Raw genomic sequence first — 23950 nt, forward strand, 5'->3', positions numbered from 1 at the left:
CTGGTTAATTTTTATATTTTTTGTAGAAACAGGGTTTTGCCATGCTGCCCAGGCTGGTCTCTAACTCCTGGGCTCAAGAGATCCACCCACCTTGACCTCCCAAAGTGCTGGGATTATTGCTGTGAGCCACCGCGCCCAGCCAGCAAATCTATTTCGGGGACTATAAAACCTCTGTCATCTGCTTACAATGATATGTGGACCACAATATTTGCATTGAAAGACAAGATTTAAAATGCTTATTATGTGCTTTCCATTCTTTTAATAAAATATTATAACTGATATTATGATAAACAATTGAAGCTACCAGACTACTCTGTTGTATCTTACACATTTCTAACCCCATCAGTTGAGTTTACATATACAAAGAGGCAACGGTATTTCTTCCCAAGCCAATTTACATCTGTTATTCTTGTTTGTAAAGGCACGTTTCAATATTTAATAGAAATACTATGTAAATCAATAAAATGTCTGAAAAAATAAAGTGAATTATTATGAGTATGACTGAAAGATATGTGTGATGGGGGGACAAGTGTATACATATTTAGGTACTCACTTGTTCCAATTTAAAGATATGCTGATTAAAGTAGTGCTGTAAACGTTCATTAGCAAAATTAATACAGAACTGTTCAAAGCTGTTATTTTCATAATCTTCAAACCCAAAAATATCAAGAACACCAATGGACAATGTCTGTAAAACAAGAGAAAGTTTTGATTAAAAGTAATGTTTAAATTTATTTAATGAAAAATATCCACAACATGAGTAACAAAATGCTCAATTCCTCTAAAGCAGTACACAGGGGATTGTGTTTGGTCAGTATTCAAAATATATCATGAATTAAAAGTATTCCAGTTCTCTTTATCTTACTTTTGTCCTAATTAAAAAATACATCCAAACCGTTAATACATATAATCTATAGATTACAGAAATGTGTGAAGCAAGGTTAATGGCCTGTTATCTTAAGAAACCTCAGAAATCCCTAAGATCTAAAAGGGAATGGAAAAAAACAGAGTATGGGGAAATCAAAAGGTTATTTAAATGAAGGATCAAGAGAGGCAGGTTACTCCTGGCTATATCAAGAAGACGATGCAATTTTTCCTATTTTGACTTCTACACTCCAATAAATAGAACTCTTCGTTAATAACCAAACTAGTATATTTTATAAGCCTCATGAAGACTGAGTGAAACTAGATGTCAGAACGTATGGTTTCTTTTTTTTGTTTGTTTTTTGAGACGGAGTCTCGATTTGTCGCCCAGGCTGGAGTACTGTGACGTGATCTCAGCTCACCGTAACCTCTGCCATGCGATTCTCCTGCCTCAGCCTCACCAGCAGTTGGGTTTACCAAGGCATGCACCACCACTCCTGGCTAATTTTTTGTATTTTTGGTAGAGACGAGTTTCACCATGTTGGCCAGTTTGGTATTAAACTCCTGAGTACAGGTGATCCACCCGCCTCGGCCTCCCAAAGTGCTAGGATTACAGGCGTGAGCCACCACACTCAGCCAGAACATATGGTTTCATAAAGTTAAAAATATTTATTTAAAAAAAAAAGTATGAGGTTTAAAACGTTGAATAGTGCTAAAAGGATTATAACGAAAGACAGCAATCCCTGCCTCATCAAGGTCTGCTCCCTAAAGTCAACCACATTCAAATCTTTCAGCTGTTTGGTAGAATACAGAACACAAATGCTTATTCTTCTAGTTCACTTCTAGGAATAAGCTAACTTCTTACTGTGGATTTGGCTCTAATACCTGCATATAAACACTTTTCTCATGACCCCAACCCATTCTAGAAATACAGTTGTATGACAATTTTGGTTACATGAAAATAATTTTTCTCCACTGGTGCTAAGAGATACAATGGGCAAACTGATATAATGAATGATAAATAGTAAGATTTTTTTTTAAAGCCTGTACTATTTTGTTTAATTCTGCCAAGTTTAGGCCCTTAAAAAAATTAAAATAATGCCCTTCAAAAATATATCAATTTGACAAATTAGATTACAATTTAAATTAATTTTTGTGACTGTGAGTTTACCTGAAGCATGAAAAATTAATATAAGAGCAATTTCACATTTAAGGCAATATGATTAAATTAAAAAGATGACATTTTTAATCAGTCTGACAAGGTGGACTAGTCCATGAAGGCTGCCCAGAAAATACAACTAGATGTGAAATTAAATACCTATCATCTGCCATATTAAAAATAAATTCTAGTTAGAAAAAGTCTAAACATAAAAAATTATAATTATAAAAATATAAGAATAAATATTTTACAATCTTGGGCTAGAAGAGGCCTTCCTCTGTAAGTAAAATACATATACAAAATGCAAAACTAAAAACAAGAAAAATGACAGAATTAACTGCAAAAAAATTACAACATAAAATCACAAAAACAGATATTATAAATAAATCTAAAAAGTAAATAACTAAGAAAATAATTGCAATATATATCAAACTATAGGCCTCCACAAATATCCACAATAAATGCCTTCTAAAAAGGAGTAGGCCAGGCATGGTGGCTCATGCCTGTAATCCCAGCACTTTGGGAGGCCAAGAAGGGCAGGTCACTTGAGGTCAGGTGTTTGAGACCAAACTGGCCAACATGGTGAAATCTCATCTTGACTAAAAATACAAAAACTAGTGGCGAGCACCTGTAATCCCAGGTACTTGGGAGGCTGAGGCAGGAGAATCACTCGAACCCATGAGACGGAGGTTGCAACGAGCCAAGATCATACCATTGTACTCCAGCTTGGGCAAAAAGAGTGAGACACTGTCTCAAAAATAAAATTAAATTAAAAATAAAAGGAGTATCAAAAAGACAAAATAAAAAACAAAAATAACACAAAGATATTTTAAAAACATAGAGAATAAATAAAATAGAGAAAACATAAGGTGATGCTGAACTTTTATCTATCATTAAAAATAATGCAATAAAATGACCATTCCCTTATCAGATTAGGAAAATTTAAATACTGATAACATCCAATGTGGGTAAAGGTGTAGGGGATCAGGTGCTTTCACACACTGCTGCTGGAAATGTATAGTCTTTTTTGGAAAGTGTCCAATTTTTAAAATGTATCTATCCTTAAACTCAGCAATCAGCAGGGCATGGTGGCTCATGCCTATAATCCCAGCACTTTGGGAAACCGAAGCAGGTGAATTGCCTGAGGTCAAGAGTTCAAGACCAGCCTGGCCAACAAGGTGAGACCCTGTGTCTACTGAAAATACACAAATAAGCTGGATGTGATAGTGGGCACCCATAATCCCAGCTACTCAGGGGGCTGAGGCAGGAGAATCGCCTGAACCTGGAAGTCAGAGGTTGTAGCAAGACCACGCCGCTGCACTCCAGCCTGGGTGAGAGCGAGATACCATCTCAAACAAACAAACAAACAAAGACAGCAATCCCACTTTGATAATTTTATCCTAGAGAAATGAATACACAGGTAAGTAAAAGAATATTTGTTACAGCATTATCTATAACAATAAAACAAAAATAATCTATTTTTAATGGATGGATTTATGGTACACATCTTATTATGTATTTATATTAAAACATTTTTTTAAATAGCCAGGTCCAGATATATAATGAGACAGAAAATATTTCAAGAGATTCTAGGTAAAAAAAAAATATATATATATACGTTTGAAAGAATACAGAGAGCATGATTCTATTTACATTTTTTAAAGCAACTCTGAATATACACGTTTGGGAGGTAAAAACACATAATAAAAAAGGTCTGGAAAGACACACAGAACAATTCTTCTGAACAGGGTAATAAATAATGAATAAAAGTGATTTCTTACTTATTACTCTATATAATTCTGTGTTTTTAAATTTCATGTATTAACCAGTTTACTAAAATAGCTTTTAGGGAAAAACATTATAATCTAATATATCATTACCTTGGTATTATGCTCTAAATCTTTACTATTCAGAAGTGCATGATTAATTCGAAAAACTATCCAGTCAAACAGGGCACTATATAGAGACTTAGCCATGGAGTTCCTCACTGTCACAGCCTGAAAAACAAAAGGATTACAAATGCATGTAGAATTGACAATGATATGATTAAGATACCATGACAAAGTTTTTTGCTCCCATTCAAGAAAGAAACTTACTATTCTGAATTAGAAACTAATTTTTCTCTCAAAATAAAAAATCTATAACTTAAGTTTTTTGTTTGTTTGTTTTTGAGACAGAGTTTGGCTCTTGTTGCCCAGGCTAGAGTGCAATGGCGCAATCTCGGCTCACCATAGCCTCCGCCTCCTGGGTTCAAGTGATTCTCCTGCCTTAGCTTCCCAAGTAGCTGGGATTACAGGCACACGCCACCATGCCTGGCTAATTTTGTATTTTTAGTAGAAATAGGGTTTCTCCATGTTGGTCAGGCTGGTCTCGAACTCCTGACCTCAGGTGATTCACCCATCTCGGCCTCCCAAAGTGCTGAGATTACAGGCGTGAGCCACCGCACCCAGTCAATTGAAGTTTTCCATATGTACTCATTCAATTAGTCCCACTCAGAGAATCTAGGCCAAAACTGCCATTAAAGATAAGAGAAACAAAATGTAGGTCACCCAGCTCAAAACATGTTTACTAAAAATTGGGATATATATTCCCCCTAGGAAAGAAGGTAAAATTGGAAGTTTACAAACAAATGACTTTGCCAGTTAAAGTGGGTAAGAGTATTCTAGGCAGAGGAACAAATCTGTTAGCAAACAGCCATTAATTTCTGCGGGATCCAAATCACCCTCTTAAAACACACACTAATACAACCACAATTACATTGATAGTTGTCTTCAGCTTGTCACCCATAGAAACTCCTAGAATTACTCCATCCTTGAGGACAGAAACAATTCCTTCATTATGTAGTTACAAAATTTATTTTTTCCTCACTCTAAGCTTTCCAAGTTTACGACAATTCTCTATACTATCTGCTCTATTTTCCTGTAAGTCTGAAATTGTTCTTAAAAAAACAAGAATTTCACCATTTAGAAAGCATAAATTTACAAAAAAAAAAGGGGGGGAGGAGTAGGGTAGGGCACATGTCTTACAGAATTGAGTCTTGGCACTTAGAAGAATATAAATCCTAGCAATTTACATATTTATTATCTAGGGGTTTATTTTGAAGCTTGTATATTCAGGCATATATTTATAACTCTGTTTTGAAGTATAAAGAAAATAGACAGTAATGATTAAGAACTAGACTATCTTCCAATTCTAGTTTTTCTTCTTATTCTAGCTGCATAATCGTGACTAAGTTACTTAACCTCTTAGGCTACTGCTTATACATCTGTAAAAAGAAGGTAATACTACAACCTACCACACAGGTGATGAATTAATTTCTGAATACTGAAGGAAAAAGAAGCTTCCAGTTCCTAGACCAAAAAATAACTGCCTACATAGCAGAGAGAAGATTGGTATCAAATTCTCTATCTTCAACACCAGAAACCTGTATTATTTTTTATTGTTGTGCAGTTTTAGAATATTTTTAATCTACAAATGGTTGAATCCTTGGATATGGAATCTGAGTGTAAGGTGAACCAACTATCAAGAAAACCAATGGTAGAATGAAAATATAATAGAATACCACTGTATTTTTCCCCCAGAAAGAAAAGAAAAATGAAGATAATCTGATAAAATTCAGGGAAAGTACAATATTTGAAAACTAAATCAACAAATATAAGACATAAAATAAGCATATAAACATTATCACAATAAATTTTATAAATGAGTTGAATTTAAAAGACAGACCTTCAGACAAAGATAAAAACTAAAGTCTAACTACACTATGGTTTACATAATGTACCCTTTTTATAACATACCATAGTTATAGAATCCAGATATGCCAATACAATACCTATTTATTTACTTTGTACTCCAAATTTTATACTTCCAGCCCTTTTCTCTGAAATGCATGTCTGTCTTTCATAGCTTAACCTCAGCAAACCCAAATACCAAGTAATATTTTCCCACCCAAACAAGACCTCATTTAGTGTTTCCTATCTCATTGAAGGGTACCAATATTCTTACAGCTGTGTAAACCAGAAATGTAGGACTCATCCTTGACACCTCCTTTGTTTGCCTTGCTTCCCATTATTCAAGTCATTACCAGGTCCTGTTGATTTAGTCATCAATTTTTTTTCTTTTAAGTCCATACATTTCTCCCTGTCAATATGTCACCATTCTACAAAGCAAATATCATTCTCACTATTGCAGCCTCTGAACTCATCTCTCTACATCCACTCCTGACTTCTGTGTTTGACCAAAACCCAAGATAGCCCACAAGATTCCCATCCCCTGGGGAGTACAAGTTCTGTATAATTCCCTCCTTGTAAGTGTAGGCAGAACTGTAAGTACAATGGATTCCACTCCCATATGAACCTGATGTTACATGATAAAAATGAAGGGATTTTAAAGATATAAAAACCCAAACCAATTGATTTTTTAATCAAAGGGAGATCATCCTGGATAGGACTGACATAATCAGAAAAAGCTCTTCAAAAGGGATTTGAGTTCTGCTGTAAATAGAGCTTCTCCTGCTGACCCTGAAGAAGCAAACTGCCATGTTACAGGCAGGGTCACATGGCAAAAAATCACATCAGCCTCTAATTGCTGAGAATGGCCCCTGACTGACATCCAACAACAACAGAAAACTAGGTGCCTCAGTCCTAGAATCACAAGGAACTGAATCCTGTCAACCACCTGTGAACTTGGAAGAGAACCTCAAGCCTCAGATGACACATTATACCCCAATGGATATCTCAATTTCAGTGCTTGAGATTAAGGGGCTGAAATTTTTATTACAGAAATAACGGCCGGGCGCGGTGGCTCACACCTGTAATTCCAGTACTTTGGGAGGCCGAGGCAGGTGATCACATGGTCAGGAGTTCAAGACCAGTCTGACCAAAATGGTGAAACCCCGTCTCTACTAAAAATACAAAAAATTAGCTGGGCATGGTGGCGGGTGCCTGTAATCCCAGCTACTCGGGAGGCTGAAGCAGGAAAATCACTTGAACCTGGGAGGCAGAGGTTGCAATGAGCCGAGATCACATCACTGCACTCCAGCCCAGGTGACAGTGTGAGACTCCATCTCAAAAAAAAAGAAATAAATACACCAAACAAACATAAACAAAAACAAAGCTGGGAATACAAAACAATCTCAGAAGGTTACATTTAAAGTTAAAAATAAAAATAAATATTTAAAAAAATTTTTTAATGAAAAAGGTGGTGTGGTCATTAGAGAAATGCAAATCAAAACCACAATGAAACGAGTCACAATGGCTATTGTTAAAAAGTCGAAAAACAACAGATGTTAGTGGGGATGCGGATAAAAAGGAACATTTATACATTGTTGGAGGGAGTGTAAATTAGTTCAACCATCGGGGAAGACAGTGTGGCAATTCCTCAAGGACCTAAAAGCAAAACTACTATTCGACCCAGCAATCCAATTACTGGGCATATATCCAAAGGAATAGAAATCATTTTATCATAAAGACACATGTAAGCATATGCTCACTGCAGCACTATTCACAAGGGCAAAGACATGGAATCAACCTAAATGCTCATCAATGACACACTGGATAAAGAAACGTGGTACTTATACACCATGGAATACAATGCAGCCATAAATAAGAAGAAAACCATGTCCTTTGCAGGAATATAGATGAAGCTGGAAGCCATAATCCCTTGCAAACTAACGCAGGAACAGAAAACCAAACACAGCATGTTCTCACTTCTAAGTGGAAGCTAAATGATGAGAACACACGGAGACATACAAGGGGTGATAAAGAGTGGGAGAAGGGAGAGGATCAGGAAAAATAACTAATGGGTACTAGGCCTAACACCTGGGTGACGAAATAATCTCTGCAACAAACCCCCATGACACAAGTTTACCTATATAACAAACCTGCACATATACCCCGGAACTTAAAGTTAAATTTTTTAAAAAAGAAAAAGGTAGTGAAATAAAATGTAAAAAGCAATGAATCTTTATTTTACATAAAAGAAACCTAAAACTCTTAAAGATTTGGCTTTCTTATTGTTTAGAAAGAAGCTCTCAAAGTGGAAGACTATGACATAAGAAGAAATGTGGACTTGGAGACACAGAAAATGAGACAAATGGATCAATGTCAAGCTTAAAAAACATTCTCTAGAATTCAATCACAATTTCCTCACCTCTGTCTTCTAATATTCTAATTTCATATTCCTGTCCAATTTTTATAATTATCATAATTTGATTTGTCATCACTTTCATAAAATTACTCCATAAAGTAGTGGCTTTTCAATAATTTTCCTACCCCTACAGATCTGAGTGGTATAATAGTAGCAACAAATATCACCTAGAAGCCTCAGTATACAGATGATATTTAAAGTGATGGGACTGGGTAAGATAACCTCAATGAAGAATATAGAGAAGAAGAAACAAAGACTGTGTCCTACGGTACTCCACCTTTTAGAGATAAAGAAAAAAGAAAAGACAAGCAGAAAGAACTGCAAACAAGTAGCCAACAATGAAAAAGTTAACCAAAAAAGTATGATGTGTTAGAAGAAACTGTCTCAAGAATAATAATTAATTGGGTCAAATACTGCTCATTTATAATTCTAATCTACCGTCTATCTACCCCACATTAGTAATATGAAAGTTAGAAATGATGAAGAGGTTAAGATCCTTGGAGAAAAATGCAAGCCTATTTCTCACAATCACATTCAAATTTAAGTTTCCAAATCAATGGAAAATTCACAATCAAATTTAAAGGCCTAGAAAATATTTCAATGAAAACTTTTTGCCCTTGTCATTTTCCTGCTGTTAAGAGAAAACCCAAACTTCAAACCTAAACTTCTAACAATGTCCAGAATGCTTTCATTTCATAGAAAATTCATCATACCTCTGCCAACTTGTATGGCAAAATAAGCTTTTCTCCCACTGTCACCGTCTTCCTTGTAACTAATGCTTCAAATAGCATCTCTTCTTTAACCTATAAAACAGAAAAGTAAACTCAATATGTAAGATTTATGACAATGTGTTGAATTATCTTTTGAAAAAGCCAAATAGAGGAGGAAAAGCTTAATGAGATTAGCAATTATATAGCAGAGAAAAGAGTCAATACACTGGGCAATTTTAATACTGGCCAAAATGGAATTTAAGTGTCCCACTCAAAAGACAACTGGGTTTTTTCAAGTTAAAGCTTGCTTTCTGATCATAACAGAGAAACATGTTTCACTATGCAGAATACAGAAAATATAGAACAGTACAAAAAACATTTTAAGATGATCAACCATAATCTCACAAGCTGGAGGCAAGGACTAAAAAGTGACAGCACTTCTTGAATTCCAGAAATATTCCAAAGGATATTAATTTATGTTTCAGATATTCCTTCTTCATGAATCTTGAATTCTAGGAATATTCCAAAAAATACTTACATTTCAGATGTTTCTTCTTATTCATGAATGATAAACTTTTAAGATAAAGTTGACACTTCCTTTGTTCTCACTCTCTCCCCAGAGACAAATACTATCATGAATTTCATGTTATCATTTCAGTTCATGTTTCTACACTTTATATGTATTAAATATATTCATAAACACTATGCTATACTGTCAAATGAATTTAATGTTTACCTATAAAGTATCATATTGCCCATATGTTTTTCAGATCTAACTATGTGGATAATTTTTTATTATTATTTTTTTTTCAGACAGTTTCATTCTGCCATTCAGGCTGCAGTGCAGTGGTGTGATCTCGATTCACTGCAGCCTCGACCTCCCAGACTCAAGCAATCCTCCCGCTTCAGCCTCCTGAGCAGCTGGGACTACAGGCACATACCATGTTGATAATTTAGATCAACCTTATTCATCTTAACTGTTATACAGCATTGCAGCATATAAATATACCACAGTGTGTAATCCATTCTCCTCTTTGTAGGCATTTACACTATTTACAATTGTGTGTGATTACAAAATAAACCATAATAAATATTGTTGCATATAAGTTCAAAAGTTTCTGTGAAGAACAAATCTAAAAGTAGAAGAAGGTTAGAGCATACATATTTTCAGCTTTACAGAATACTACCAAATTCCTATATATAATTTTTACCAATAAGCTCTTTCAGCAGTAGCACTGAGAGTTCCTACTTCTTCCAAACCTTGACTATACTTAATGTTACCAGACCTTAGAATTTTGTCATGATGATGGGCATGAAGTGGTAAAACAAGGACATTTTATAAAAGTATCCATACATAATAAAAACATAACATTCATAAATGTAGGCAATATAAAAATTTATCGGTAAAAAGTATTAGATTATAATAGCTGTGAATGGTAGCTCACGAGTGTAATCCCAGCACATTAGGAGGCCAAGGTGGGCGGATCACTTGAGGTCAGGAGTTCGAGAACAGCCTGGCCAACATAGGAAACCCTGTCTTCACCAAAAATACAAAAATTAGCCGGATGTGGTAGTGCACACCTGTAATCATAGCTACTCGGGTGGCTGAGGCAAGAGAATCGCTTGAAACCAGGAGGCGGAGTTTGCAGTGAGCCAAGACCACACCACTGCACTCCAGCCTAGGTAACAGAGTCAGACTCCATCTCAAAAAAAAAAAAAAAAAAAAGATTATAAGGAGAAGATTGAGTTATAAAATGACAGAAAGAGGCATTACCCTGCCACCAATAACATATGATAGATCAATAATCTTTTAAAGAACACCTTTGAATCATGTTGAATGGATAAATATTACCTAGCAAATACAACAGCTTTCAGAGCATTCACTGATCAACTCTCAAATTCCAAAAACTGGAAATAATTTTAGTCATATAACAAAATGCAGTAAAGCCAAAAATCAACAACCAAATTTAAATAAAAGGCCTCAACCTTTTAGATTTATTCAAAATACATTAAGAAACAAAAATAATACCAGATTACACAAAAATGACAAAACAAAGCTAAGAAAAAAACGTAATAAAATCCAAAGCTATATTGTGAGGTATATTTCCGCAATTATTAAAAGTAAATATTGGCTGGGTACAGTGGCTCACACCTATAATCCCAACACACCTGTAATCCCAAGGCAGTAGGACTGCTTGAGCTCAGGAGTTAAAGACCAGGTTGAACAACACAGCAAGACCTCCTCTCTATTAGAAATAAAATGTAAAATCAGCCAGGTATGGGGGCACGTGCCTGAACTCCCAAGTACTCAGGAGGCTGAGGCGGGAAGATTGTTTGAGCCCAGGAGATCAAAGCTACAGTGAGCCATGATCGTGCCACTGCATTCCAGCCCAGGACTACAGGCACATGCCACCACGCCCAGCTAATTTTTTTTTTTTTTTTTGAGACAGAGTTTTGCTTTTGTTACGCAGGCTGGAGTGCAATAGCACAATCTCGGAACACTGCAACCTCCGCCTCCCAGGTTCAAGCAATTCTCCTGCCTCAGCCTCCCGAGTAGCTGGGATTAGAGACGGGGTTTCATCATGTTGCCCAGGCAGGTCTTGAACTCCTAAGCTCAAGTAATCGCCTGCCTCGGCCTTCCAAAGTGCTGAGATTACAAGTGTGGGCCACCGTGCCCAGCCTCATACCATGGACTCTTATACAACAACAAAAAAGAAGAATCTAGAACATAGAAATCAGAATTGAAAGATCTCAAAAACATACTATGGAATGAAAAAAAGCCAAGTTTCAGAATAATACATACAGTATAACATTTATATAAAGACTGAAAACAGGCAAAACTATATATTCTTTATAAAAACATCTATCTATACTGAAAATACAGAAACAAGAATAGGAATGACGAACACCAAATTCATAATAGTGGTTACCCCTGGTGGAGACAGAGGTACACAGTGGGCTTCAATTATATGCAATATTTTATTACTTGAGTGGGGCTGTGAGTACGGGTTGATTACATTGTTTTCTATATAATATTGTGTGCTGGCAACATTTCATAACAGGGAAAAAAGGAAGAAAATATCCTAAAACAAATTAATATGTAACAAGTAAAATGTTAGAACTGATCAATCTAAAGGCCAACTCTTTGAAAACATGAAAGATGGCTAGGTGCGGTGGCTCACGCCTGTAATCCTAGCACGTTGGGAGGCCAAGGCAGGCGCATCACCTGAAGTAAGGAGTTCGAGACCAGCATGACCAATATGGAGAAACCCCATCTCTACTAAAAATACAAAATTATCTGGGCATGGCGGCGCATGCCTGTAATCCCAGCTACTTGGTAGGCTGAGGCAGGAGAATCACCTGTACCTGGGAGGCGCAGGTTGCGGTGAGCTGAGATCGCACCATTGCACTCTAGTCTGGGCAACAAGAGCGAAACTCCATCTCAAAAAAAAAAAAAAAAAAAAAAAGAAAGAAAAATAAAACATAGACAAATCTCACACAAAGCAAAAGAAAAAAACTAAGAAACACAAATAGCTAATACCATAGAGAAAAAATTTTAAAGACTGAAATTAACAGACTATTTACAAAGAACTCAAAAGCAACACATTCTAAACATTCAAAACATCATTTTTAGAAAATCACAGATCATCCAATACATCATTTTTAGAAAACTACAGATCATCCAAATAACTCAAGCCAGATTTGAAAATCCTAGAAAATTAGTTAACATGGAACAAATAAAAAGATATCAAATACAGTTGCTCATAAGGTTGACCTCTCTCAAACCCTTGAGGAACATATTATTCTCTGCTAATGATCCTTCTAAATGCTGAAAAAGGAGCAAGGGTACAAAAACTCTCAACTCATTTCCTGAGTTCTCTTTAACTAGCACAAAAACCTAACAAAGATTGTACGTAGATCTATGCATAACCACACAACCCCAAAACATACTAATCTTGCATAACATTTGGTAAGGATCCTAAAGAAAATATTATCCAATTCATGATTTTTTAATCAGCTCCTCTATAATTTTCTAAAAATTCTTAAATATAATACTTTTAGAATATTCAAAAACTATTAATACAGAACAAGTAGCAATGGGTTTAATATCCATTCTACAAAGTTTCTCATATTTACCTAATTAAAAATCTGATATTTAATTAGAAACCTATTCTTGGCCAGGCACAGTGGCTCACACCTGTAATCCCAACACTTTGGGAGGCCAAGGTGGGCGGATCACCTGAGGTCAGGAGGTGCAGACCAGCCTGACCAACATGGTGAAACCCCATCTCTACTAAAAATACAAAATTAGCCGGGCATGGTGGCGCATGCCTGTAATCTCGGCTACTTGGGAGGCTGAGGCAGGAGAATGGCTTGAACCCGGGAGGCAGAGATTGCAGTGAGCCGAGATTGCGCCACTGCACTCCAGCCTGGGCAACAACAATGAAACTCCGTCTCAAAAAAACAACAACAAAAAAACCCTATTCTTTATATTGTTTCAACAGATGTTAAAATACACTCAAAATACATAAACCTGCTAAAAACTGAACAGTTTTTGGTAATGATGACAGTTCTAATATCTCACAACAAAAACATCTTCCACAATTACCTACAATTTATCAAGTGGAGCTTGTTCACCTTTCAATAATTTTCACAAGTATCCATGCCAAATAGGCATTAGTAAAGACTCAAGACATTCATTATAGCCTCAGGTAACTACAAAAAAAAACTGAAAAGTAAATAAATAAAATTAAACCACTACTTTAAAAACATTTGTTCTTCTATATTTACCATTGAATTAAATCACCATGGGAAGAAGAGAAATTAAATCACAACTAAAGAGTTTGGATGTATAAATAAACCAGTCAATGTGCTTATCTTTGTACTCTATCTCAACCAAAGCCTTAAGATTGCAATTATTATTATCAGTCTTAACCAACTAGAGGCAATCATTTTCTAAAATAATTTCTAAGTACTAACTAAAGATGAGATAGGTGTCTTCTTTAGCTTCTGAATTTTGAAGCTATTTTCTTTCTACTTAATACTAAACCTCAGCCCTAGAACCAATACAAATTATACACAAGAAGAAATTTAAGAAGCTGGGGTTCAAAAGTGAGATTTTCTGTCAAATCACATTTGCCATTTGCCATTGTCTTTGATACTGGTTAGCCCAATTCTCAGAATTAGATTTCTCTTTTTTTAAACCCATACCTGAGTTCCTCTTTGAGTTGCCTGAATTGTTCTTACCAGTCTCTTACCAAAGAAGAAAGGATGCACTAGAAACAGAAGCCCTGGTTTCTGCTGAACTGCCTAGACTTACAAGTAGCCACAATGCCCTGTCACAATACCAAACCCTTGACTAAAGTATTACCTGAAATACCTGACTAAAACACCATCTGTTCTCTGGCCTTTATGATCTTCACAATTACAAACTTCAGATACCACACTCCATCTCCTGGTAGATTTCTTTCCAGTAGGTCTAGTTCCAATTCACAGTACTCCCTTCTCCTGCCTCTTCCTCTGCTAGGTTATCATTCCACTGAAGTTAATAAGCAATGCCCAATGTACAGAAAAAATAAACACTGGGTGGTTAGACAAATAAGAAAGAGGTATCCATTGCTCTCAAAGAGCACTGCAACCTTAGACATGAACTAATAAACAATTAACTTTATGCTATAAAACTAAATTATGCTAAGCAGAAACAAATGCTCTGTATTTAGGGAGTCAGTTTAGACCACTTAAGGTTAAACCACATGAAGCGGCCTAGGAACCAAGATCTGGAAGACGAATAATTTTTTTTTTTAAAAACAAGCTATTCATAACTGCCAAAAACTGGAAACAACCAAAATGTCCTTCAACAGATAAATGAATAAACTATAGTACATCTATACAATGGAATATTACTCCATGATAAAAAGAAATGAGCTATCAAGCCACAGAAAGACATGAACGAATCCTTTTTTTTTTTTGTTTCTTGAGACGGGGTCTCGCTCTGTTACCCAGGCTGGAGTGTAGTGGCGCAATCTAAGCTCACTGCAACCTCCGCCTCTGGGGTTCAAGCCTCCCACCTCAGCCTACCAAGCAGCTGGGTATACAGGTACATGTCACCACGCCCAGCTAATTTTTGTGCTTTTTTTGTTTTCTTGTTGTTGTTTTTAGTAGAGATGGGGTCTCCCTATGCTGCCCAGGCTGGTCTTGAACTCCTAGGGTTCAAGCAACTCACCTGCCTCAGCCTCTCAATGTGCTGGGATTGCAGGCATGAGCCACCACACCCAGCCAGATATAAATAAATCTTAAGTGCGTATTACTAAGTAAAACAAAGCAGTCTGAAAAATCTACATATTGTATGATTCAATTATATTACATCCTGGAAAGGGCAAAAATATATATACGTAGTAAAAAAGGTCAGTGGCTGCCAGCAGTTTAGGGGGAGGGATTGAACAGGTAAAGCACAGGGAATTTTTATGGCAGTGAAACTATTCTGTATGATACTATAATAGTGGACACATGACTTCCTGCATCTGTCAAAAACCAAATAGCATGAAGAGTGGAACTTAACATATGCAAATATCAAAAATTATTTATGAGATTGGGGGATTCCACGAAGGAATATAGACTATGACAAGAAAACAGCATGCATGACAAGTATATGAAACCTCAACAAATGGGGTGGAAGGAAAAGGTGCTGTTCTAAGTAATTTTGGAAATGAGTGAAGTCTGTAGGATTAAAGGTAAAAGGAATTGTGCATAAGCACTGTATTCTAGTTGAAAAAGTCATTTCCCAGGGGGGTACAGGTTAACAATTTTGATACCACTACACATGTATACTGGAATTAAACAAGTAAATGGATGGCAGAGGATAGAAGACAGCTTTCTCACTGTTGAAGCAGGAGTTCACAGATAAGCAAGGGAAGAGGGCCAGAATGATCCATGTGTAGATGGATTACAGTTGGAGACATCATCATGAACTCATGTTTACCTTTATATAGATACAGATGATTACATATTAAAATATGTATAGATATGTGTATATACATAGGTTAGTATATACATATATTTCCTTGCTATGCCAGACAATAGGGCCTGTAAGAAATGACACCCCATCTGATGGGATAAATCTGGCAAGATGAGAAGGAGGTAGGCAAGAGAGAAGTTAAGAATATATGATAAATCATCACTCCAGAAAGAAAGAATCAGGTAATAAAGGCCCTTGATGTAAGAAGCAGCATGGTAGGAGATGAGAACCTTTAGGTCCTATTCAACCCATAAGGAAAAAAAAAAAAGTAGTATCCTTTTTTCTCCACCCACCCAGATGCCCCCATCTTGAAACAAAATAATCTAACCAAAATCTTAGTATGAGAAGAAATCTCAAATATGAAAAGAGAAAAATTAGCATAGCCCCAGAACATTATACAGTCTAGCGTGGAAATATTCATCCTATCCAGCAAATTTAGGGACTATGGATGTCTGGAGTAAGTGGAGGCAAAGGAGAAAACACAAATTTTCTAAAGATTCTGCCTCACTCAATAGCAAACTGAGGCAGGTATCAGGAAAAATTCCATCTTTTGGAAATGCTATTTAAAAATAGTGCCTAATAAAAACATTATTAATAGAAAGCATTAACCCATTTACACCTACAAAATACACAAAATAAAAAATAAAAAGTTACAAAGTATTTGAAATGACAACTGAGAATGTAATCACTCACTTCTAATAATTCTGAGACAATAGGCAGAACTTCAGGATTACAGATATCAATGGAGTCATCCCGGTATGTCTTCTTTTTATAACAGATATTACCCAAATGTAGTATGGCTGAGAGAAGAGAGAAAATCCTGGGAAAACAAAACACAAATTATAGCTTAGTTGTATCCATTCCCAAAGATGGTTTCATTCTAAAATTCTAGTTAAGCAAACCAACCAGTACAAATATGAAGTATCTAGTCTTTGGAAAATAAGCAATATGGGAATAATTACTAAAATTTACTGAGGGTTTTACTATGTATCACATACTGTTTAAAATGCTTTTCATGGCCTTAAGTATTACACCACTTCTTATATAGTTATTTCAAAGAGACTTCTGCTATTGCCTGAATTTGTCACAGTGTTTTAAAAGGCCATGCCTTTCTAAATGCTATTTATCCTACCTGGAATGCTTTTTTCCTATACTGTTTCAGATACACTGAATCAGAATTGCCAAAGGAAAGGCCTTGAATCTGTATTTTTTTTTAATCAAGTATCCTAGCTGATTTTTTATTATTAGTTATGTTGTTAAAATGCTTTCCTATACCACATTACGGTGTTTGGGGTAAACGGTTTTTTGTGGGGGGGGGGGGGTGTGTGTGTGTTAAGTATGAAGCAATGTGGGGTATATTAACCTCTACTGTGAAACAACTTCATATGGACCCTCCGTTCTAAATTTCCCTCCTGAGTCAGAAGAGCATGTGCCCTCCAATCAACAACTAATCTCTCCTCTTACGCTATATATCCCATCAACTCCTGTTAATTCAGGAACTTTAGGTTACCAAGCATCTCCATGTAGCTAAGAACAGTATATTATGTTCTTAACTTATCTGACATCTCAGAGGCATTTAACACAGCTAAACACTCCACTGAAAAACTCCTCAGTCTCCTTATACATACAGCTTTTTGTCACATGCAGTTATTTTCTTAGAATAAATATGGCTTACAAAATTTGTCTTACAAAAATTTAACACTATGTTTTCCTAAAATTACGAACTATTCCAACTAAAACAAAGATATTGCTTTAGGAAACTGAGATATTACCTTAGCAACATTTGAGAGGTACTGAATCACCATCTAACTTATAAATCTAATTTTTCAAATAATTTAAAGTTTTAAAATCTTTGAATCATTCACATGACTCACAGTAAATACAAGTCTATTAAAAAAATAATGCATAATGTTATTCTGGATTAAAGAATAAACTATCAACCGAAACATAACTAATGGAAGTCAAAAGACAAAAACAAATTCATGAGCTTCTTTTAAAAATTATTTTTAATAGAAATTCACTAATTTTCAGTGAACTGTAGTTTATGTCACCAATTGAGTTGGTATGCCAACTTACATATTGTATTATTTGATTTTAATTGACTTCTCATAAAAAGATTCTAGCAAATAGTCTGCTAATTAAAGAGTCATACCAATGATGTAAGCGCAAGCAAACAAGAAAACAGCAGAGGTGATTTTCTCCTACTCTCAGTATAGGGTCATCAATCATGAGGTTAAAAATTAATAACAGAGGTCGGGTGCAGTGGCTCCTGCTGGTAATCCTAGCACTTTGAGAGGTTGAGAAAGGCAGATCACTTGAGCCCAGGAATGCAAGATCAGCGTAGGCAACATGGCACAAAAAATACAAAATTAGCTAAGTGTGATGGTATAAGTCTGCAGTCCCAACTTCTTGGGAAGTTGAGGTGGGAAAATCATCTGAGCCTGGGGAGGTTGAGGCTGCAGTGAGCACTCCAGCCTAGGTGACAGAGTGAGACCCTGTCTCAAAAAAAAAAAAAAAAAAAAAAAAAATTTTTAACAATGTAATCAGATCTGATATACTCATCAACACAACTCTCCCCCTCAAAAAAGTTATAAGTAACTATTTTTTTCTGGTGAGAGCCAAGGTTGAGTCTTTAATTTTAAATAATTTGTTTCAAATATAATTTATCTCATCTTTATCTCAACCTTTTTATATTTTTAATTTGTTTAGATTTACAATTTAAAAACTTATTAGAATGGTACAGATATAAACTATACAGAGGAAATACACTGATAATTAAATACTACGCCTCTGATAAGTATGCATAATTTAATAAGATTAGAGATCACTGATATACAAAAAATGAAGAGCTACAAAAATAGTGTTACAAAGCAAAAGTTTTGAGTAACATCTATGGATAGGCTTCAGGGGCACCATAAATTCCTGCATTTATATGCAAATTGTTAAAGATGTACATTTTACAACAACAACAGTGTCAGCTTTCATCAGATTCTCAAAAGAATTTATGACAAAAAAAGGAATTAGAAATAATGCTCGAGATGGATGAGGTACTAGATGAGGATTACCACTTAGAAAACTATTTTAAAAGACCAACAGGAGAAATCTTTCGAAGACATATCATGTGTTCTCTATTGGAGGTATAAAAATACAACAAGTAAACTCACTGTCTTCGTGTCTTGGGAAGAAATCCTACCATTTCCATGGCAAGTTGTAGGCGTTCAAAATCATGTCTCAAATCTTCTCCTTCCACCATGAAGCAATCCTGCTTATTCAAAATAAAAGTTTAAATATCAAGATTATGTATTTTAAAATAACATGGGCCATTCAGAAATATGGTAATTTAGGATAAGTACCTGTATGTATAAATGCAAATTAGAGCTGGCAGAATAGTTAGGCCTAGTCAAATTCATTAGACCTCTTATCTTACTATAGGTATGCAAACTAAACACATACCTACTAAAATGCCAATAAGTTTACTTTTGTTCTCCCTTTCACAATCACCAAGATTAGGATCTCAAAAGTTAAGATAAAGAGCTAGCTGTACTTAGTAAGTATGCTGATACCAAGTTTAATTTTGAGTGGTTCTAAACAGTTTCAGAAATTCAAAGTATTTAAGAGTGCTCAATTCCACCAGCAAATATTATTTATTCAACAAACATTTAACAAGTGCCTACTCTATGTAAGGCACTGAACTAGATATTAGTGACACAAAAATAAATTTTAGAAGAGGCAATAATTTAGTTGAAGAGTGAAGCCTAGATTTATATAATATAAAGAAGTTTGCTACATCTATCTAATCTATATTTATATAGATCTACATAGATCTATATAGATTTTTTTTTTTTTCTTTTGAGATAGGGTCTTATTCCTGTTGCTCAGGTTGGAGTACAGTGGCATGATCTTGGCTCACTGCAGCTTCGACCTCCCGGGCTCAGATGATTCTCCCACCTCAGCCTCCCAAGCAACTGGAATTACCCAGCTAGTCCTACCATGACCAGCTAGTTTTTTTTTTTTTTTTTTTTTTTTTTTTTTTTTTTTTTGAGACGGAGTCTCGCTCTGTCGCCCGGGCTGGAGTGCAGTGGCCGGATCTCAGCTCACTGCAAGCTCCGCCTCCCGGGTTCACGCCATTCTCCTGCCTCTGCCTCCCGAGTAGCTGGGACTACAGGCGCCCGCCACCTCGCCCGGCTAATTTTTTTTTATTTTTTAGTAGAGACGGGGTTTCACCGTGTTCGCCAGGATGGTCTCGATCTCCTGACCTCGTGATCCGCCCGTCTCGGCCTCCCAAAGTGCTGGGATTACAGGCTTGAGCCACCGCGCCCGGCCGTTTTTTGTATTTTTAATAGAGACAGGGTTTCACCATGTTGCCCAGGCTAGTCTTGAACTCCCGGACTCAAGCAATCCACCCACCTAGGCTTCCAAAAGTGCTGGAATTACAGGTGTGAGCCACTGCGCCCAGCCTGTTACATCTACACTAGATATATACATATATAATTATTTATATATTTCATATATGTAATTATTTCCTAATGAAATAATAGACAACACGGTAATCAAACAAGGAAAGAAGTATATGTGAAAGTATAAAAACCCTCAGAAAACACATCATATGAGTCAGTAAAAATAGTTGTGAATAGTCACACACGCCTGTAATCCCAGCTACTTGGAAGCTTGAGGTAGGAGGATTGCTTGAGCTAAAGAGTTTGAGACCAGCCTGGGCAACACAGCATAACACCATCACAAGAAAAAAAAAAAAATGCTGTGGAATACCAGATTAAAAAACACTACTTTTAAAGCATAACCCTTGCATTTCAGTTCCTCAAACAGTAGTAGACATACTCTAAATCTTCAAAACAATAAGTGAGTTATAAATCCCTTTACTGTATGTTGTCACAGTCCCTTGCACTTTCAAAAACCTCCTCACATCTGCATTTACATTTTTAATGCCTATCTTTCTAGGGAATATTCTCTCAAGTACTCAGTGAAGTATATGAACAGTTAATCGTCTTATTAACTGGAGATCCCCAGTGCAAAGTCAGTGCCAAAAACAAGTCATTATTTAGGTAAATACATAGTCATTGAATTACTGAATAACATATATTGAATTGAATGAAACATTCCTTTTTCCGAAATAAAGTGCTCATTTATTTTATAAAAAGTATTTATCAAGTATTTACCATGTACAAAAAAATCTGTTTTAGGCACCATAAGCATTAGTCAACGAATATCTGAAGTTTAAAATAAAGTTTTGAAATGCTGTTAACAATATTTTTATTCTCTACATGGAAAGCTGCACATGCACAGTTTAAAAATTTAAATTCACAAGTTCTTTCAGAGAACCCATGCATTTAATTTTATGACAATAAAGTTTTTGATAAGCAGTTTTAAGACATTCTACTGACATGCCAATGTCCTACTCATTAAAATAATTTTTTTTTTTTTTTGAGATGGAGTCTTGCACTTGTTGCCCAGCTGGAGTGCAATGATGCGATGTCTGCGCAGTGCAACCTCTGCCTCACGGGTTCAAGCAATTCCCCTGCCTCAGCTTCTCAAGTAATTGGGATTACAGGTGTGTGCCACCGTGCCAGGCTAATTTTCTTATATTTTTTTAGTAGAGACAGGGTTTTACCACATTGGCCAGGCTGGTCTCAAACTCCTGACCTCAGGTGATCCACCCACCTCAGCCTCCCAAAGTGCTGGGATTACAGGAGTGAGCCACCGTACCCGGCCCTAAGATAAATTTTTAAATGCATTCTTCTTTTACCTATAGTAAGTAAGCTCTCTTACTACTCTTCCCCTTACTTTCAAAACACAAACAGTTCATTCGCTTGATGATTTAATAAATCTTTTCCTATCACAAGTGGCAAGGCAGAGGGAATCTATGCTTCCACATGTGTCAATAATGATTCTTCTAACTAACAGTGTTCTAATCTGCCCTGAAAGTGAATGGAACAATTAATGTATATAAAATAGTGGAAAGTACACTGAAATATATTTGTATTTGCTCTTATCCTTAATCAAATGTTCTTAGAAACCCGAAGTGGTCTCAGTGAATATCAAAATCATAGTTTTAAAAAAATGTGTATTAATTCCCTTCTCTGTTTCTCTGATGACAACTATAGAAGAAAAACTAAGGATAAATTAAATCTCCCAGAACAGAAATGATTTTATCTTAATCTCGGCTCCCTGGGAGGCAGATCTTGAGACAGACCAAGAGTCAAATACAAGTCACAGAGAAAGTGAGAAAGTAAAAGAGCAGACAGACTAAACAGTCTGTGGTAACTACTATGAAAGTAGTTAAATGGAGTTTAATCCCAAGATTATCTCTGGGAAACAATCTAAAACCTACAGAGGTGAGAGAGCTACTGTATTTATATACCATCTCATCTCTCATCAGTCATTGTTTGAGGACTTCTGGACAGGGGGCAGGCAGCTGTTAATTCCCAAGTCATTTGTGAGTGCATAATGGAGTTTAATCCCAAGGTTATCTCTGGGAAACAATATAAAACCTAGAAAGGTGAGGGAGTGACTGTATTTATATACCATCTCATCTCTCATCAGTCACTGTTTGAGGACTTCTGGAGAGGGAGCAGGCAGCTGTTAATTCCCAAGTCACTTCTAGAGGGCCCTACAAATGCCAAGGCCTTCCAGGGTTCTGGACAAAGCCTTCAGGCCCCAGCATCCAAATACTGGTCAGCCAGAGTTCAAGGAAATGGTAAGGTTCGTTCCAAGGATAAGGCAGGGAACTAACAAACAACTGTTACAACCCCTTCCACTGAAAGAACATAGGCAATCCTTCTGTCAGCTCCGTATAAGTTCTTGTTTGTACTTGATAACATGCCACTACATTCCCCCAACAAACATACCCAAATGCTCTTTCATGCTATCAGATCTTGCTCTTTCTATGAGGTGACACACTATCTCATTTACAAATGCCTAGGATAAACCTAGCACGCAGTAGGCAATTAGTGTGGGTGTGAGGGAGAGAAAGAGAAGAGTCAAATTAGATATTTTCTTCTACTGTGTCTCTATTTCTTAAAATGGTACTTAAGAAATCATACTATCTTGTCTCTTTTTCTTTTTTCTTTGAGATGGAGTCTCGCTCTGTTGCTGAGGTTGGAGTGCAGTGGCACAATCCCAGCTCACTGCAACCTCCGCCTCCTGGGCTGAAGTGGTTCACCTCACCCTCCTGAGGAGTAGCTGGGACTACAGGTGTACACCACAGCATCCATCTGATTTTTATATTTTTTGGAGTGACAGTGTTTTGCCATGTTGCCCAGGCTGGTCTTAAACTCTTGGGCTCAAGCAATCTGCCTAGCTCAGCCTTGCAAAGTGCTGGGATTACAGGCATGAGACACTGTCCAGTTCCATATTATATTTGATCCTTATAAAACCTCTGGTGGTAGTTATGATTCCCTTTCACACAAGCAGCAGCATTGGCTCAGAATTTAAGCCAACTGCTCCTATTGTGGTGAAGCTTGCTAATAGTGTAGCTGGGATTCCAACCAAGCCTGTTATTTATCTCCTTTTTTCTTAAGTGATCTCCAGTGTCTTTACTAACCTTCAAAGTCAATTGTTCCAGTTTATGTCCTGCACTCTACACTGGTAGTTATAAAAATGTATGATTTATTAAGTACCATTTTAAGAAACAGAGACAAGTGGCTGGGCGCAGTGGCTCATGCCTATAATCCCAGAACTTTGGGAGGCTGAGGCGAGCAGATCACCTGAGGTCAGGAGTTCAAGATCAGCCTGGCCAACACAGTAAAAACCTATCTCTATTAAAAATACAAAAATTAGCTGGGTGTGGTGCCGGGTGCCTGTAATCACAGCTACTCAGGAGGGTGAGGCAGGAGAATCGCTTGAACCTGGGAGGTGGAGGTTGAAGTGAGCTGATACCATGCCACTGTGCTCCAGCCTGAATGACAAAGTGAGACTCCATCTCGAAAAACAAATTAAAAAAAAAAAATGGAAGGAAGGAAGGAAGGAAGGAAGGAAGGAAGAAAGGAAGGAAGGAAGGAAGGAAGGAAGGAAGGAAGGAAGGAAGGAAGGAAGGAAGGA

General features: G+C 36.4%; 1 protein-coding gene across 3 annotated transcripts in view; it reads right to left on the bottom strand.

Moving 5' to 3' along the window:
- MYO9A (myosin IXA) overlaps positions 1-23950 on the bottom strand; it is a 307652-nt gene that overhangs the window by 186919 nt on the left and 96783 nt on the right. For 2 of the 3 annotated variants that reach the window (XM_025390154.1, XM_025390156.1), the window contains exons 7-11: positions 19060-19157; positions 16589-16715; positions 8884-8973; positions 3904-4020; positions 554-688 (exon numbers count right to left, since the gene is read on the bottom strand). In XM_025390154.1, coding sequence (XP_025245939.1) covers positions 554-688; positions 3904-4020; positions 8884-8973; positions 16589-16715; positions 19060-19157 — 567 coding nt within the window. Of the gene's footprint in view, positions 1-553; positions 689-3903; positions 4021-8173; positions 8180-8883; positions 8974-16588; positions 16716-19059; positions 19158-23950 lie in introns of all 3 variants that reach the window. The other variant, XM_025390153.1, reaches the window with a different exon arrangement.

This window comes from Theropithecus gelada, chromosome 7a, assembly GCF_003255815.1.
Source record: "Theropithecus gelada isolate Dixy chromosome 7a, Tgel_1.0, whole genome shotgun sequence".
Lineage (NCBI taxonomy): Eukaryota > Metazoa > Chordata > Mammalia > Primates > Cercopithecidae > Theropithecus > Theropithecus gelada.